Source organism: Gadus chalcogrammus, chromosome 21, assembly GCF_026213295.1.
Source record: "Gadus chalcogrammus isolate NIFS_2021 chromosome 21, NIFS_Gcha_1.0, whole genome shotgun sequence".
NCBI lineage: Eukaryota > Metazoa > Chordata > Actinopteri > Gadiformes > Gadidae > Gadus > Gadus chalcogrammus.
Genome location: NC_079432.1, coordinates 15,033,139 through 15,050,394, shown reverse-complemented (window position 1 = coordinate 15,050,394; position 17,256 = coordinate 15,033,139). Strand labels below are relative to the sequence as shown.

Sequence of the window (17,256 nt, the reverse complement as noted above, 5' to 3'; positions counted from 1 at the left end):
TATGTTTGCATATTTTAAAAGCAATCATGTGCTTATCCTTTCTGCACACAGCCAAAGGGTGGGTGGTGCACTGTTGACTGTTCCTGCCTTTCATAGCTGTTGAAGGAACCCTATATCTACCACTCTGGTCTAGGCCTTCCAGCTCATAGACATCTTGGCTGTTTCCCAAAGTGAAGGCTGCAGCCTTGCTAGGACGCGTCCTTGCTAGTCGCGTCCTATGGAGATGAGACTTGAGTGCTAGCTCGAGTGCTTCCTAGCGTTTGTACCGTCTGACTTTGGGAACGACTTGGTAGTGTGGAAGCGCTTCCGCTTCCGCTTTTTAATACTGCGTGTCCGCTTGTAAACACATGTGCGCTTATGAATAAAAGTACGGTTGATTACTATTATGCAGGGGGAAAAAGACAAAGAAAGATGATAAACGTGTATTTATTTGGATATATGATCTGATTCATTCATTCATATATGCCTACAATCTACCAGTGCTTTGAACACATAAGTATATCATATAAAATACAATTATATACGTTCATTAAATATTACAAACATTGCAAATGATCAGTTGTGCATTAATTTTACAACATTGGATAGTGGCACTATCCCTTCCACCGGTAAACAAATGTTTGTGCGCCACCCTAAGGCGCACAAAAGCCTCCGTTTGCTGGGCTGACCCCAAAAAAAAACGATTCAACACAAACATAAATAGGTATACATAAATAATGTAATCTTGTGAGCGAGTAAATTGACATTGGTGACAGTGGTGTTTAACACCAGCTACGTCCATGCAAAATATAGCAACGTATCATTAAGTTGCAAAAACGTTTGAAAAGTGGCACGGGTCTTTAGGCTTGATTATTTGCATTAACATGATGAATCTATAAAAAGCAATACGGCACAAAATATTTCTGAAAACTAATATAACTTCACTTCGTTTGAACGTGAACTTCTCTGCCATTTTCAAGAACCCGCCCAGTGAACGCAGAGGATTGTGGGTAGTTTTGGCTCGTCTAGGATGCAGCGATGCATCCTTGAAAAATCTCGGAATTCTCAATAACGAAGGACCCGAAAAGGGGGCGTATTTCGAGTGTCCTCAACATTGGAACAGTGCTTGTCGGTGTTCGATGACGTAGCGTCCTTAAAAGGGAGGCCGTTGAGCATGCTTCCTTGACATTGGGAAACAGCCCTTATATGCTATAAGATGTCTATGTTCCAGCTGGCCTTGTCGTTTGGCGCCATCAGGAGGAAAACAAAGGAATTACAACTTGCTAGCAGCGAAATTATATTGATTTTTTTTTAGATTAGATTCATTTTAATTACGATGGATGACAGAGGAGAAGGAGTGGATATTGTGGCCGACTTGTTAAAAGTATTTTTCGAGAAGAATTTTCTCAGAAAAGCTAGAAATTGTGAAACAGGGACGACCAACACCGCAGTTAGCTGCTCTGACCCAGCCGGGCAAAGGATTTGTGCGGCACTTTCAATCTAGCAACTACGAGGTATAGTTGGCTGACATCGTCAAGTGTGGTCATTCTAATCTGTATTGCCGGGAATGCTTGCTATTTGCAACGGATCGATGTGGTGTTTGGAGCCACGGTGGGTTTCCAACCTGAGTTGTCTTACAAAGGCTGCATTTAGACACCAAAGTACGGCGGGCCACTTGCATGCATCTTGTTGGCATCTTGTTTTTGTTGGAGACGTTCGGAGACACCCGAGTGGATCTTCAACTCAATGAGCAAGTGAGAAGGGAATCAGAGCTCCAAAACGAAATCGCACTTTGGTTGATTTGTAAAGCCTATATTAAAGGTTGCATAGGTGATTTGCTTTTTTGGCAATTTTTGCAAAATTACTTGAAATCCTTATCATAACCCGCTTACAGCCACTGAGTTAGAAGTACTGACATGAAAATTAAACTTGTCAATCATCTGTGGAACGGGCAGGGCTCGAAAAACTCCAGCCAATCATATCCATTGCCACCGAGTTTCATTGGACAGTAAGTACGTCAATCAAACGGTCGTACTGCACTCCCCCTCCCCCGCGCCCCGCGCGCGACCCCTTCGTGCAGTACTCGTGACCCAGAGCAAGCTCCTGTTTGTTGTTATCCTGCGGTTGCTACTGGAACTAGTTAATCCACATTTGGACCTAGCAGTAGAAGACAATTTCCATGGCAGACAAGACGCCACCATCCCCACCACCACCACCACCAGCAAACAGAAGGAAAACTCTTTTTCAGAGAGTAATTGATAATAAAAACGCTGAAAGAGAAAAACTGAAATCAAGAATAATCCTAGGCGCTGCTTTCGAACGTTGGCGGCAACTGAAGGACGAGAAGGGTCTAAAAACCGATGCTTGTGTGGCGGTTGACCTAGTTTCAAAGTTTATACCGTTTATACTCGGTAATACCGGTGTGGAGACGAGTGTATTACTCGGTGTGAAAATGTCCACACCGCGGCAACCCTAGTGAAAACCAGGACTTCCAATACAATTATATGAAACAAACATACATTTTCTAAAAATAGTAATGATTTATGTGACCGTTTAATGTTTATAACATCTGGTGCAACCATAGCAGCGAGAACGTATTCTCAGCAGGGGGTGCTGGGAAAAAAAAAACTCAGCCTGCACTAGACTCGCAACTCGTTACATTGATAAAAAAAGATGTATAGCAGCGCAGCTCAATTACACCAGTGCATGCGCGCACAGTTGAAAATCGATCGTTCACATCCAGCTGCTCACAGAACAAGTTTAGCGCACCACCGCTACCCTCACACTTTTTCATATAACCTTTTTTCAGCACTAGGTCATATGAGCATTAAATAAATGCTGCGTCTCAAAATGCCTTGGACAGCAGCGAGGATGACTCGCTTTGCCACGGGCCGAAACAGTTCGGAGCGACCACAGCCAGAGCGAACACAGCGGGGCAGAGGAGTGTCAGGAATAGTCTTTGGTGTACACATCAGTACGGCCTATTTGCACTACTGTTTAGTGGCAATGCAGTGTTTTATTCGATGCCTTTTTATTTTCGTATATTATTTCAATGAATACAATTTATTTATTCATAAAAACCGGATCTGGTCTTCAAATCTTTTTTCCAAATATAGGTCGTCTTACAATGGGGTTTGTGTTTATATTCGGACCAATACGGTACAGCGGGCGCTCACATGACGTTAAGCATTTCCTGGTGCATAATGTGACGCTTCAGAAACTAAAATCCCGTTTCTCCCCGTTGAACCGACAACACATAACCGGCGTTTTCAGAAATCTCCACTCTGGCCGGAGTTTTTAGAAATGATCGTTTTCTGTGATAAGACAGGGCCTCGGACAGGGGGTGTTGCAGCACCCCCAGCACCCCTACTTCCCGCGGTACTGGGTGCAACTTACAGCTGAATGTAGTACCATGTTGTTAAACGAAAACCTACGCTAGCCTGGCTCGCTCTTGCGCATCTCTGTTCGCGCTCGTGCATGATTGCGCGTCCAGGTACTTGGAATGGGTGGAGTCAGAGTCAGCGTTGAAGGAGAGGGGGTAGGACCATTTGAGTTGTGTATTTTCAAAATCTGCTGGCGTTTCGCAAATCACCTACCCAACCTTTAATATTATTTTGGTTTAAAAAAACAATCTAGGAAAGAAGCACGTACTTTACAGCGTTTTTACTAAATGACGGAAGATTTTTTGCTGCATTCATGGACAGTCGGAAATTGTAGAATCTGACAAATATTACCTTATTTTCAGCTTCTGACTCGGGTAGGCTACGTGCGTTTTGTTGCGGTTGTTTTGGCTTAAAAAAAACAAACATTATTCTTAAAGCCTGTTCAATTGTCAGGATTATATTGGGTGGTTACATCATCATGGCAATAACCCTGACGTCATCATTAAGCCATTTGAAAAGCGGTTTAATTCAGGATGATTGCATTGAAGGCCTCATGGGAAAAGTCTGGGCCCGCCATCGCCCATGGTGCGGATCTTGGATGGTCTGAGGGCCTCAGACCACCCAAAATCCACACCATGGGCGATCGGGCTTTCTCCTCTGCTGCTGCCCCAAAACTATGGAACACCCTCCCTGACCACCTGAAGGCCCCACAGACTACAGCTGTTTTAAAAAGAAAAACGTAAGACGTAAGATTTTTTCTCTCCCTTAAACTCTGTAGCACTTTGATATTTCTGAATGTAAAGTGCTCTACAAATTACATTTATTATTATTATTACTCTCAGAATTCCTCTGAGAAATGCCGACTTCCGACTTAGAAGGCTGGCGTCCGAGGATTCAGGAACACACCATAATAGTTTGTTTGGGAAGTGGATGGAAACGCAAGCAAGTCTATGCATCAAGACATTTATCAGGCCATGAAACACAATTGACAAGCACCACAAAGCCATTCACTCACCCTTTAACGCCATCAGATGGATAAGTACAGCTGTGTATCCACCACCCTATGACCCTCGACGCATGCTCTGTATCCCAGGGCTGCGAGTGGGAGCAGGCTTTCAGGAACAAATGTCACACTAGTAGTGGGGGTGGTCTGTGTCGCCCAGGGCGAGGCTCCCTCCGAGCGGGGCGGGGGGGGGGGCAAAGCAAAAAGACTTAATAGTCTATCTATATAATACATTTCAATCACTTTTATATCAATAATATTTAAGGTAATTTAACACAGTGTAAAACATAAATGATTTACACTTAACTCTATATAAATCGGTTCAAATAAAATACTTCAAAACCCATTCGAATTGTATTTTCTTTGTGTTACACTCAGCAAGCTATAGTTTAGTTACTGAAAGAAATTATAATTTTGAAGATAGCTTCTATAAATCACAGATTTACATATTCCTTTTCACCATAAAGCAAATTAACACAGCTAGCAACATCACTAACCCAACAACAGACCGCAACATCAAACAGTGAAGAAAATGCATAACCCAACGGCAAAACTACAATCTGCCCGCAGCCCCAGCAACGGGCCCGCAGCCCCAGCAACGGGCCTCACATCCCCTCCCCCACATCAGTCACGGCACGCCAAGTGCAGCGAAACAACGCGCTATGCTAGGCAGTTAGCAAGCAGCATGAGCTGCGGCCAGTTAGCGGCTTATCACGTTCTTTTCTCACCCAAAAACACAATTCAAATCCAAATGTTTACACAAGGAGACTCACCAAGGGTTTCGATTTACTGCACAGGCTTTTCGAGACTTTTGTATCTAAACTTTTACTCAAGTAGGCCTACGTGGTCTGAGTACTTCGTCCACCACGTGTAGCTTGTCAGGGCCAGCCGCTTTACAGGGTTACACAAGCAAGAATAACCGCCCCACTTCTCTGCAGCTGACGTTGTTTGCTGCGGATTCTTTCGCATTGTCCAGACCATGGACATAGGTCCAGACAGCCACATAGCAGCCAGCTACAGCCCTATAATATTGTTAATAGTCTTATAAACATTTCAGTTGCGTTAATTTTTAATTTGCTTGTTTAGCGATGTATGACAGTTAACAATGTTGGTGTATTACAATTATTTAGGTTGGTAGGCTACTCCAACCTCGTTGCTGATCGATATGCAACCATTTATTTGTATATAAATTATTGATTGCATTTTTCGTAAATAGTTGGAAGGAATCTGTTCAATGCAATAACATTGAACTGTATTTTTTTCTAGGCCTACATACATTTACTATGCTGTTGGTGTTATATGGTATGTGGAGCAATCTTTCATATTTATGAAGTTAACTTATACTTCCATGGTCGGTAAACAATACGACTGCGCTCGCTCAGACCGCTCACTTATGATGCTACAATGCTAATAACGCTAGAAAATGAGAATATTTCGGCATCCGGTACGCCGGCTCCCATGATGCAGAAGGAAATCTCCTCTTGCTGCTGCCCTGCGACATTGAGCAGTTTTAATAGGAATGAATGAGAGGCCATGTTTGAGTCCGCTGATCTTCCTTTAATAGGTCCATTGTCATGGTCTGTCGGTTTCCTTGTCTTGGTGTTTCCCTGTGTTTCCTGTTTTACTTTGGTATCTGTCTCTTTCTCCCCATGTCCTGTCAAGTTTCCCTCCTGTGTGATTACTGCTCCCTCGCCTAACGTGTTTCAGCTGTTACTCGTTGCGTGCCCTGTGTTTAGTATTTAAGCCCTTGGTCTTCCTTTGTTACCTGTGTTACCTGCGTCACCTGTGTTCTCGGTGTTCCTTGCCTTTTTGCCGTCAATAAACTACCCTTTACCTGAACTGTTTGCTATTGGGTCCTACCAGCCTGCCTTCCACCCGCTAACTGTTACATCCATGGTCTACCCATGTACTAATCGCTGTATAGATAGATACTATGCTGTTTGATGTAATAGTATATGTGAAGATCTATCTACAGTGCTGTTGCCACACCACGGTGCCCGGCTCCGGGGCTGCAGCTGGATGCTACTCACGCACACAGCTTGGCTCATCCCGCCCATCGCGGGTTTCTGTGCCAAACAGTGCCATAAACTATGTTCTTCTTAAAACGAGGTTGATACCATGCAAACTGTGTCATGTACACGGCCTTATATCAAGTCTTATAAGTCTCCCTTGGATGGTGATGAAATTAGGGGTAATAATGTTTTATAATGGCTATGCTATGGAGAAAATGAATTGGATATTTACTTCCGGTTATGCAAATTATGCGATGGCGTCCTATAACGACTTTTAGGAGAGCCGATAGCTACTTGGGCTGTTGTCTCTCTCCAAGGTCTGTTGTCTGTCTTTTATCTGTGTGTCAGATAGTGGCAGGGTAAATATGTGGGAGAGCGAGAAGAGAAGATTATCCCTAACCAGTTTTGAGCCTAACCTGTTTGGGTGTAGGCCATCTGCTCTGAAAAGATATTTGCGTCCCAAGAACAAGTTTAAATTGTCAATAAAGCCCCTTCCTCTTTCATTGCAGACTCTGGAAAGCCATGTATTCAGTGCAAGTAGATGACTGAATCTGTTCTTTCCCCTGTCACCTGACTTAAGGTGTATTTTGTCCAGTGTGTCCAATAGATCAGTGTATTCCCCTGTCACCTGACTTAATGTGTATTTTGTGCAGTGTGTCCAATAGATCAGAAGTTCTGACTGTTTTCTTCGAATATCATTAAGTCCTGCATGCACAATAACCTGTGAGATTTGGGGGTTTTCCAATATGATTGTGGCTAGTTTTTGGTTGATGTCACTAACCATCACATCTGGGAAGTAACATGTTTTGATCTTTTTACTGGTTATATCCTTGATGGTTGAGTCTCCTATAATCAGAGTGTCTGGTTCATCTGCTTTCTGTGAGATTGGCCCTTGTTGCTTTGAGGTGGCGGTGGCGGACGCATGCGCAGCTTGCCTCTGTGGCGACTGGTTCTTGTTCCGTCTCTGTCCGCAGCGTCCATCTGGATGCATCTCGGGGCTCAGGGGTGCATGGGTGGCCGACGCATGCACAGCTCGCCTCTCCGGCGACGGGTTCATGGTCGGTCTCTGTCCGCACTGGTTGTCCGGACGCATCTCGGGGCTCAAGGGTGCATGGGTGGCAGGTGCGTTCGTGGACTCTTGAAGTGGCAGGAACCGGTTCTTCAGCGGCACACACACACACTCAAGTTTTGGGTCGCTTAGCATTTGGCGTCGAGTGAACTTATTGATTCAATTTGGTATGTTGTTTTGGCTTAGCGCCGAGTTAACTCAGCATACTCGGCACTGTATCCTGGAGGAGTCCTTTGCATTTTTCTAATGCTGCTAGTCTCGTTTTCAAATAAAGCCACTGTCAGTTTTGTGCAGTCTGTGCATTTCCCAGTCCCCGTGCCTGTGATATCCGAGTACAGAGGCATGTTGGCGATAGGAAAGGCTTACAGCCGAGGACCCAAAAACGAAAAAAACGCACAATCATTATTAGAACCATGGACAGTGACTTAGCATCCCTACATCACACAACACATTAAAATCCGAGCAAAGAGGGAAAAGGACGGACACAATAATTATAACTGCAACCCCATGCCATGGCTATGGACATGATCTTCTAATTGACCCAAAAGTTAACTAGTCTGGGACGCTCCCAAGTTCATATTAAACTGACCACACCCTATATGTGGTAATCTACACGATTTTATCTTTAGTTGTATTGTAGTGCCTCGTAGAGTATTTTAGAACTAAACCCCTAATGAACAGGAATCACTGGCATGGTAATTACAATAAAAACACACATAATTTACCTATAATTAATAATTAATTTATCAAAGATAGGTTTCATTGTATTAACACGTTAAACATCAACATGAATCATTCTGTGCATGGAACCACAGGTAAACCAATTCACACATGGAATCAAATGCATGGTGGAAAGATAATGTACAAAGCAAAATAAAGTCCTATGCCGGCACGAACTATTTATCCCCACGTTGCAGGCCTGTGTCGTCGCTTGTACGTGGAGGCCAAAAACAGAACGGCCGCCGCTTCACTCACAGGAGCAAACAAACAAACAAATGTACCTTTTCCCTCACTTGGAGGAGTGTTTGTGTGCGTTTGGAAGCGAGCGGAAAGTCGCGGTCCTCGTGTCGACTGGTCCACGCTGGCGTTTTATCCAAAGCGACCGGCAAGATCCTTAGGCTGGTGTCTTATCCAAACGACCGGCAAGATCCTTATTTGGGCACATATCTCACTTAACCGCACTCAGCCTTCGCCGCGTCCACGTCTGGATGCAGGTTCAGCATCTCCAGTAAACCCCAGAAGAACATCAAGAACACATACACGATCACTGATCTGGTGGTTATCGATCCGACAACCAGAAACAGATTAGCTCTAGTCTATATCCTAGACAGAGTATTATAGGTATAAATGGATCACGAGCTTGCACTAGCCGTCCGTACTCTTCGAGGTTCACACCTCCTTTTCCCCAGCTGCCGAGCTTCCGACCTTTTAACCCTCCGCTTCAAAGGTCACACAGAAGACAACAACCAAAACGTACATACTCAAATGAAAATAAAATACAGGCCATAGGAAAATAAAACATTCGGCATAATGCACTGACTCAAAACCAGTAAACATTTATTAACACCTTTTAACTTAAAGAAAATTAAAGGAAAATATAGCACAGGGCTACATAACCATAGACAATCACTATTTGCTTCACTGACACACTAGCCTATGATCATAAACAGAACGCAAATAATCCCTTCAGCTGAACACACAACAATGTTTCCCTAACAGTACAACGATGGCCTAATCAATAGCCAATGGACACAATGGGCACAGCGGCCGTTCGACCACAACCTGATCAGCTGATCAGTTGCACTAATAAAATAAATCTGCATTCACCCATTCAGAGGTCAACTCTGGTGCCTTCTGCTCAGCAAACTCTTTTTTTACAATAGAGGTGATGTTTGTTTGTTTGTTGTTTGTTCAAATTCAGTCTTAAAACAAGCTCTGTAGGCATTGAGTTTGCTCCGGATCATGGGCTTATGTCCCTGTTGTAGTGGTCAGCAAGACACTGTAGAGTTACAGCTTGTACATGCCTTTTATATTCCCTAAATTTCAAGATGCCTGATATCATATTTAGATTTATGTGCCACCCCAAAATGATCTCTGGTCTCACCCTGGCCACTGAAAATGTTCTAGCTCTGCCACTGAGCACCGGGCTGATTTCCCTTAAGGCTGGGTGCAGCTGTATTTGCAAATCACGCACAAAGGATAACGCCAGAGGTGCTCAGACATCAGCCAGTTAAACCTGCTCTAGCTTCCTAGCATCATGCAAATAGCTGGTTTGGAACACAATCAACCTGTCTTCTGTTGGAGGAAGAGGCCAGGAAAGCCCCTTGGGTTGTGTAGTCAAGAACCAGAGCCGTACAAGGCCTCGCTCGTGCTGCAAGCAAAAGTGGCTCAAATCTGATATAGATATTTTTTGTATGAAAATGATCATATATACGCCTCATTCGGAATACAATTATCTGTTCGGCATAGAATTCTATGCCGAATAGAAGAGTTGGTGTAGTCCGTTTTAATCGACATGTATACACTTATTCCGAACAGATTGGGGTTTAACTTAGAGCAGCTTCAGTAGTTCGCAATTGGTCCACTGAGCTCCGTTGGTACTTTTATGCACACCGAACTTGACCGCTGTCAAGGAAAGTGGATTTATTGCCTGATTCACGTCTTTGTTCGTAAGTAGTGCGATAAGCTTTTCCGGTTGCTAAGCGACGGGACATGGGTGTTTATTAATTATTAATTAATTTATTAGTGTTTATAATTTCCATGTAAACGCGGCTAGTAAGTGCATGGCTTCTTTGAGTAGCATTGACTACATACGGTCTAACAAGGAAGATCAAATAACCAATACCCTCTGATGAGAATCTGTATCTCTCATAAAGAATATCGTCAGATAATGCCAAGGGATCGGTTCTGTCCCGAAAAACCCACTGTCTCCGGAGAGACGCCTGTACGATAAGTGCGCCGAGGTCCACGGGAACACCCACAAATGGTGACGCCATTATCGGAGGAGGGGGTAGGAAGCTGCGCACGCCGATATAAGTAGCCGATCTCCGGGTGGACAGCTGAAAAGCTGCTCCCGACCAGGTTTGGTTGCGAGCGTAAATCACAATGGTGATACAGCGACGCTTAAAGAGATCGAATTTTGTGGTACAGCTAACCCAGGCTTTCAGCTCAACATACCTCGCTAACCCTCTAATCGAGCTTCGTAGTACAGGCGCCTGGATTGGGCTTTGCGGGTTTGTTTACCGGCGTTGCTATGGTTACCGGTCTTGCGTGTTCCAACGGTTTATTAGCTATCTAATAAATCACTGTCTGATCAATACTTCATTCACTGCCTCTTCCGTGGTCATTACAATATTATGAATAGACTGCTCTGTAAAAACAAATTAAACCGTCTTTCTACACCTGTCCTTTTTCTTGAGGAGTCCAATGAAGGTCACCTGGGTGGAGTCTGGCAGCCATAGGTGGAGGTTAGCACAGGCATTGCTATGCCCACACTCCCTTATGATTAGGGATGCACCGATCCGATATTTGTATCGGTATCGGTACCGATATTGAAGACATTTCTAGATCGGGTATCGGTGACAAATGGGCCGATCCATATTTAAAAAATAAATAAATAATTATTATTATTATTTTTTTTTTTACGTTTATGTACATACTTGAATCCTATTCCTACTACCTTGCTGCTTTGATAATTGAATTTCCCACGAAAATTTTCTCACGGGATTAATAAAAGTGTATCTATCTATCTATTGGCTGATCTATTCAGTTTCTATGCTGTGCGCTGTGAGTGACGTCATAAACAAGCAACACGCCGTGCGAAGCCTACAGTGATTGCAAAATGGAGCGAGCAAAAGGATCTGCTATCTGGAGCTATTTCACTTTACCTAAGCCAGCAAGCTCCACGGCTACATGCAACATATGCAAAGTAAATGTCCCGAGGGGTGGTACTAAACCTTCTAGCTTTAATACCACAAACCTTATAAAGCACCTCCAAAAATTCAAGTCTCATGATCCCAGTCTTTTCCCCTCAATGAAACTTACAGTTTGTAGCCATAATTTCGCGCTGTTTTTCTATATCGGTATCGGATCGGTATCGGCCGATACTAAACCTCAGATATCGGTATCGGTATCGGAGGTGAAAAAAGCGGATCGGTGCATCCCTACTTATGATGCAGCTTCTCTCCGGTGGTTTGTTGCATGGGTGAAAGGGTAAATCTGGATCATCTCCGGAGTTTCCCAGGAGGAGCGGTGCCCTCATTCTGCCAGACATAGGAACCGCAGACAGTTCACGTGTGAAAGGCCAACTAGAGTACGCCCTTGAGCTGAGATGCAAGGGGGATCATCTGAAATCTCGCCTAGGGCCACAAATGGGTCAGGGCCGGCCCTGCAGTGGCCCACCATTCGTAACGTCTATACCTTACTTTATCAAGAATGAACTCAACTAGTTGTGGCGTGGCTGGTAGGGGTCGGCTGGTCGATGACATTGATTCATGACATAATTATGGTTTGTGCTGTAGAATTATGAAGCGTCATCCTGTCCTGCTTCTGCTGATCGTAAACAGAAGCGGTCCGGTCGCCCAGAGGACGGCAGGAGGTTGGGTAAATTCACGGTAAAAAAGACTCGAAAGCACAATATAGAATCCGACCAAAGGAAGTCTGATATAGCTTTTGAACAATAAGAAGATGAAATTTGTTGTTTTAATATATCAGTGGAACCGACCCCCCCCCCCCAGAGCCATGATGATTTATTATTTTAACACATTGACTAAGCTTTAGCTTCCCTTTTGTTTTGGGATAACATTTCAGTGACTCAATAGTAGTAGCCATAAAACAATTGACATGGTTTTGCCTGACTTTGTTGGATAAATTCAGAGCCCAGTAAATTACTCATGAATGAAGAAAAGAAGTGTGGATTGCTTCTGTCATAAGGGAACTTGTTGCCTGGAAACCATTGTAATGGAGTCAAGCTAAAAGAGGCACCTGGTAAACAAGCTTTAAATACAGTAATGAGCTTAAAGAGAGTGTGTGTGTGTGTGTGCGTGTGCGTGCGTGTGTGTGTGAATGCACGGGGGCTGATGGACTTAGCGTGAGCATCTGTGTGTGTCTTCTATCCGTCTTATCCTGTGAGCTCCCGGCCGAGAGTTCTGCATCGACAAAGCCAGAACATCGGGCAGCCTCTAGAAACCAGCCCGGCTCGCAGGAGCCAACGACAATATACAAAAGGGGTCCTCATAGGTCCTCCCAAGTCACACTCGGCAGGAGACCGGCCGGTGAGTGAACATTGTTTGTGAAATATTGTGTTGGTCTGTGGAGCTCGGCTGACCTAGCTAGCTAAGCTAACACGTTTGGGTGATCGGGAGTATAAGCTTTTTCAAGTTTTCCTGTTCGGAGTCGTTAGGAAGTGAGAATGGGCAGTTCTCCCTCCAAGGGAAAGCTACTCCCGGGACCAGAGGCTAAACCGGCTATTCAGGCTGTAGAGGATGTAGAACAAGCAGAGAAGAAGACATGCTTAAATACGGACACAAATGATGAAGAGGTTGAAGTACCCCACACACAAGATGTGCTTCTCTTGACGCCAGAGGATTCCAAAAAAGAAGATCCACCGCCCTCAGCCGACCCTGATGTTGCGGCCGTCGGGACCACGGAGAGTGTTGCAGAGATGGACTCGCCGCCATCGGGAGAAATCGTGTGTCAGGAGATTGTAGCCGATTCCACGCCGGTGAAGACGGAGAAGAAAAAAAAGCCTAAAGGCGCTGAGAAGAGACCACAGACAGAGAAACAGAAGGCGGCGTCCTGTGGTACGAAGGTGGACCTGCCTCCGCACATGGTGCGAGCCCACCAGGCGGCCTACGCCTACCTCAACCCCAACATCGCCAAGTACAACACCCTGCTGGGCCTGCTGGACCAGGCCGCCCAGACACACCTCTCCCTGCAGCCCATGATGGGCATCCTGGTGCATCGCTTCGAGGAGATCAACCAGGCTCTGGAGGAGATGGCCGAGGAGGGTGAGCTGATGATGAGGGAACACGGTGACTATATGGCCTGGCCCGCGACCGGTAAGACCGCCGGCCCATACGTCACGCCCGCCGTCGCGACCAACGTCCCTGACCCCCCTCCGGACCTCCTGCAGCAGCTGCTCCAGCACTCCACGGAGCAGATGAAGCTGGTGGGAAGCTCCTTCCAGGCCATGGGGAACGCCACCCTGGAGGAGAAGGTGGATTACTTCGCCTCCCTCTCCAGGCTGCTTTCAGACAAGCTGCGCACCAAGCGGGTAGCGGAGGGACGGCTGGTGCAGGTGTTGCTGCACGTGGAGCAGGCGACCATGAAGGGTTTCCACGGTGACGACATCACCACGACCAGCGAGGACAGCGGCATCGGCGGCGAGAACGAGTCCATGGCAGGGTCGGAGAGGCACCGCTGCCGTCACCGTGGCGGCAGCACCGGCTCGGGGAGCTGCGGGTCTGTGGGAAATGTCCGGGCCTTGCTCGACAGTCCGCCCAATCCATTCCAAAACCACTGGGGCCTTGAAGATGAAGAGATGGAAGAAGAAGATGAGGAGGAGGAGGAAAATGAAGAGGAGTATGACAGGCCAGTGAGGAAGAGGTCCAACTCTTCGCCCCCGGATCCCAGCCGACCGCTTGCCAACGTGGCCTCTGAACACCCTCAGAACAGGCGACCCCTGACCGCGTTGAGCTCCACCCAACCAAAACGCTGTGCATCCGCCGGCGGTTCTGAGCCAATCAAGGAGCTGCAACAGAGCCAAAGAGACTTGGACCTGCGGATGAGGAACAGGAGAAGGGGCAGGGGAGATGGTGGATCTACTGAGCCTTACTGTAACTTGTCCAGGCGACAGCGACAGCGCTCTCTAAGTGGCTCCGGTGCCGATAGGGGGGCCTTCCAGCTCCCTGATGGACTACCAGTGGCAGGGTACGCCCCCCGTCCCCCAGGACGCAACTCTGTGAGGCGGCTGATCAACACGTTCAGCCAAGGGGTGGACGGGCGGCCGGGTCAGCAACTGGCCAACATCCCGCCTCACATCAAGAGGCCCAGGAGGAGCGGTGCCCTCCTTCTGCCAGACATAGGAACTGCAGACAAGATCAGCAATGGCAACAACAACAACAACAGCTGGCCAGACAGCAAGGACGACCTGGACGTGGACAGCCTACCGCCCCCCCCACCAGAGGTTCTGATGGATGACTCCTTCCAGAGCACCGGTCAGAATCCCGGGAGACCCGTCACGTTCCCGAGGACCAGGCTGTCCCAGCGGCTGAGGGCTTCCGGGCAGAACGTCAGCGTGCTTCCAAACCGCGCCACCGTGAGTCAGAATTCCGCCAAATCCACTAAGGCCACCAAACCGGACCCAGAGCAAGACCTGGACGACGACTTGGATCCAGAGAGAGCGACGTCCTCCACTCTGTACCAGCAGGCCCAGAAGATAATCCACCTGCGCAATGTGGCCGGTTCCCCCACCAGGAGGCGCCAGCACCTCCGTCAGCTGGACGCAGTGCCTCCGCATCACCACTGCACAGCAGCCCCCCTGCATGAGACCGGGTTCACTCAGTGCACCCCGCCCGTGACAGCACCGCCAGTCTCCAGGGTACGCCTACCGCCATCATGTCCCTCTGTGCACCGCCGGTACCCCAGCTCCCCCCAGACGGCGGGGTTGTCCCGACCGAGCTCGCCCAGAATGGGGGCCTCGTCAAGGCCGAGCTCCCCCAGGGCGGTGGTGGTGTCGGCTGCGGACAACAACGACAGCGAGGAGATCGTTCCAATGGTGGCCTTCAGCACCGCCCGCTCCATCTTCTGTCAGAAGGAGAACCAGAGTGGACATGATTGGACCCCCTCCTCCAGCTCCACCCTGCCCAGACTCTGGGGAGACCCAGCCAGGGGCCGGCAGGCCGCACGGGGGGAGGCTGGACCAGGCTCCAGACGCACCCAATCAGAACAGAGATCCAGTGTCAATAGCCAATTAGGGATGGACGCTAGAAGGTATGTTGAAGTGAACAAATCGAAACAAAGGGGAATCACTCCCTCACTAGCACTATAATTATACCAGATGCCAGCCATACTAAAGTGGATCATGATGATTGGAGCTAAGAGAATGGTTCATGATAAGATAAGATACACAGACTTACAGGACAGTAAAAGATTTAAATCAATATTATATTTTATTCTTGTATCTTAATAATGTTATTATTCTAGAACTTCCTAAAATATTCACGTACTTCGAATATATGTAACTACAACAGTTTGATGGTGTATTCTAAATGGTTTAACTGCCAAAATAGAAGCATGCGTGCATGGCTTGCCCTGCCTTTAGTATGTTTATATTTCCAGGACCATAGGTCAAGATGGAAAGAGAGAGAGCGATCAATACCTGAACAATAATCTGACAAATCTCTGAGATTATTTTGTAACCAGTTCCTTTTTAAATGTTGATACGAGATCGGCACACTACAGGCCGGGCCACCTCCAGCCCCACCACCTCCACCTCCACAACCACAACAAACTTCACCACCTTCACAAAACAGATGTCTATTGTTTGCTAACATTCCAGAATATAACAACAAATTCTTTCAATTGTCTTCTTTATTCCACGTAGGCTATTTAGTTCCTCATTACACGGTTACTCAAGGCCTTTATCTGATCACATGTGTTAACATAGGTCTTCCAACAAACGTACTAGTAACAGTGAGTAACTAAGTAAACAGAAGATCAACAGCTGTTGGCCATAGTCCTGCCAGTAATTTCTTTGAAGTGTTCATTAAGGCTATTGGAGACAGAATGCGCAGTAGAGTTTCGCTTCATGCCAAGGAGGGATATCAGATTGTAATCCAAGACAGATTAGCCCTGTTCCCCCACTCACCCTGTAATCCTCTTTCACTAAACCCACTTCCTGTTACCTTGTCTCTCCCGTAGGACCAGCAGTCCTCCAGGGAGTGGAGGAGAGTGCCCTTTGGATTTTGGTGCCTTTTCCTGAGTATCCTAGAGAGCATACACCTGTATGCACACCCATACGTGTCTACGTGTGTCTACGAGTCCTTGTGTATGCCTGCGTGCATGTCTGTATGTGTTTGCGAGTGCGTGTGTTTGTGCTTGCATGTGTGTATGTGTGAGGGAGCGTTCAAAGAGATTATAGATTAACAGTTCTTTGAAGTTAAAGTCCTTTCTCTTCCACTTAAGCCTCCTTCTTGACACATGTCAGAGAAACACAGAAACCAACGTTTGAATGGGTTAGGGTTAGTGATTATTCACCATGTTTAACACACTGAAGAGACTGGAGAAATTAATCGAATAACGTCCATTTTATTTGTTATTCAACATGATATATACAATTTTGTAACCGTAACTCTGGTTAACTTTGTTTATTTGTGTGGTTTTGGGATCATGTTGAAGCCCCTCTCAGTTTTTTATCATCCCCTCCGGTTTGGACACATTAGCTTGGATTGTTTTGGTTTGTTTGTTTGTTGATCGTTTTACTCTCTCACACAATTAAATAAAAACTAAGGAAATAAAATGTCAATCCTACTTAAAATGTCTATGATAACTTCTGAGATTGTTAGTCCATTTTCAGGAAGTTGAAAGGCGAGAGACATTCAGCCTTACCAAGTATTCTAACGGAATGGGTTCCATAGCAAAATATCTCATTACAACAACATATCCCAGGGAATTTAATCAAAGTTGATCTAATCTGAACAATTTTGGAAATTACCAAGCATTTCACAAAGCATATGTAGGCCTTTAGTGCTAAAAATACACAAATTGTAAACCACTTTAGAGAACTTATCAGGTCAACTCCCGCCACCT

The 17,256-nt window shown here is 46.2% G+C and overlaps 1 protein-coding gene across 1 annotated transcript; it reads left to right on the top strand.

Moving 5' to 3' along the window:
- The first annotated feature begins 13,108 nt into the window (after positions 1–13,108).
- pcare2 (photoreceptor cilium actin regulator 2) lies at positions 13,109–16,968 on the top strand. Its single transcript, XM_056581961.1, has 2 exons — positions 13,109–15,438; positions 16,369–16,968. The coding sequence occupies exons 1-2, from the start codon at positions 13,109–13,111 to the stop codon at positions 16,427–16,429; spliced, it is 2,391 nt and encodes a 796-aa protein (XP_056437936.1). The 3' UTR covers positions 16,430–16,968.
- The last annotated feature ends 288 nt before the right edge of the window (positions 16,969–17,256 follow it).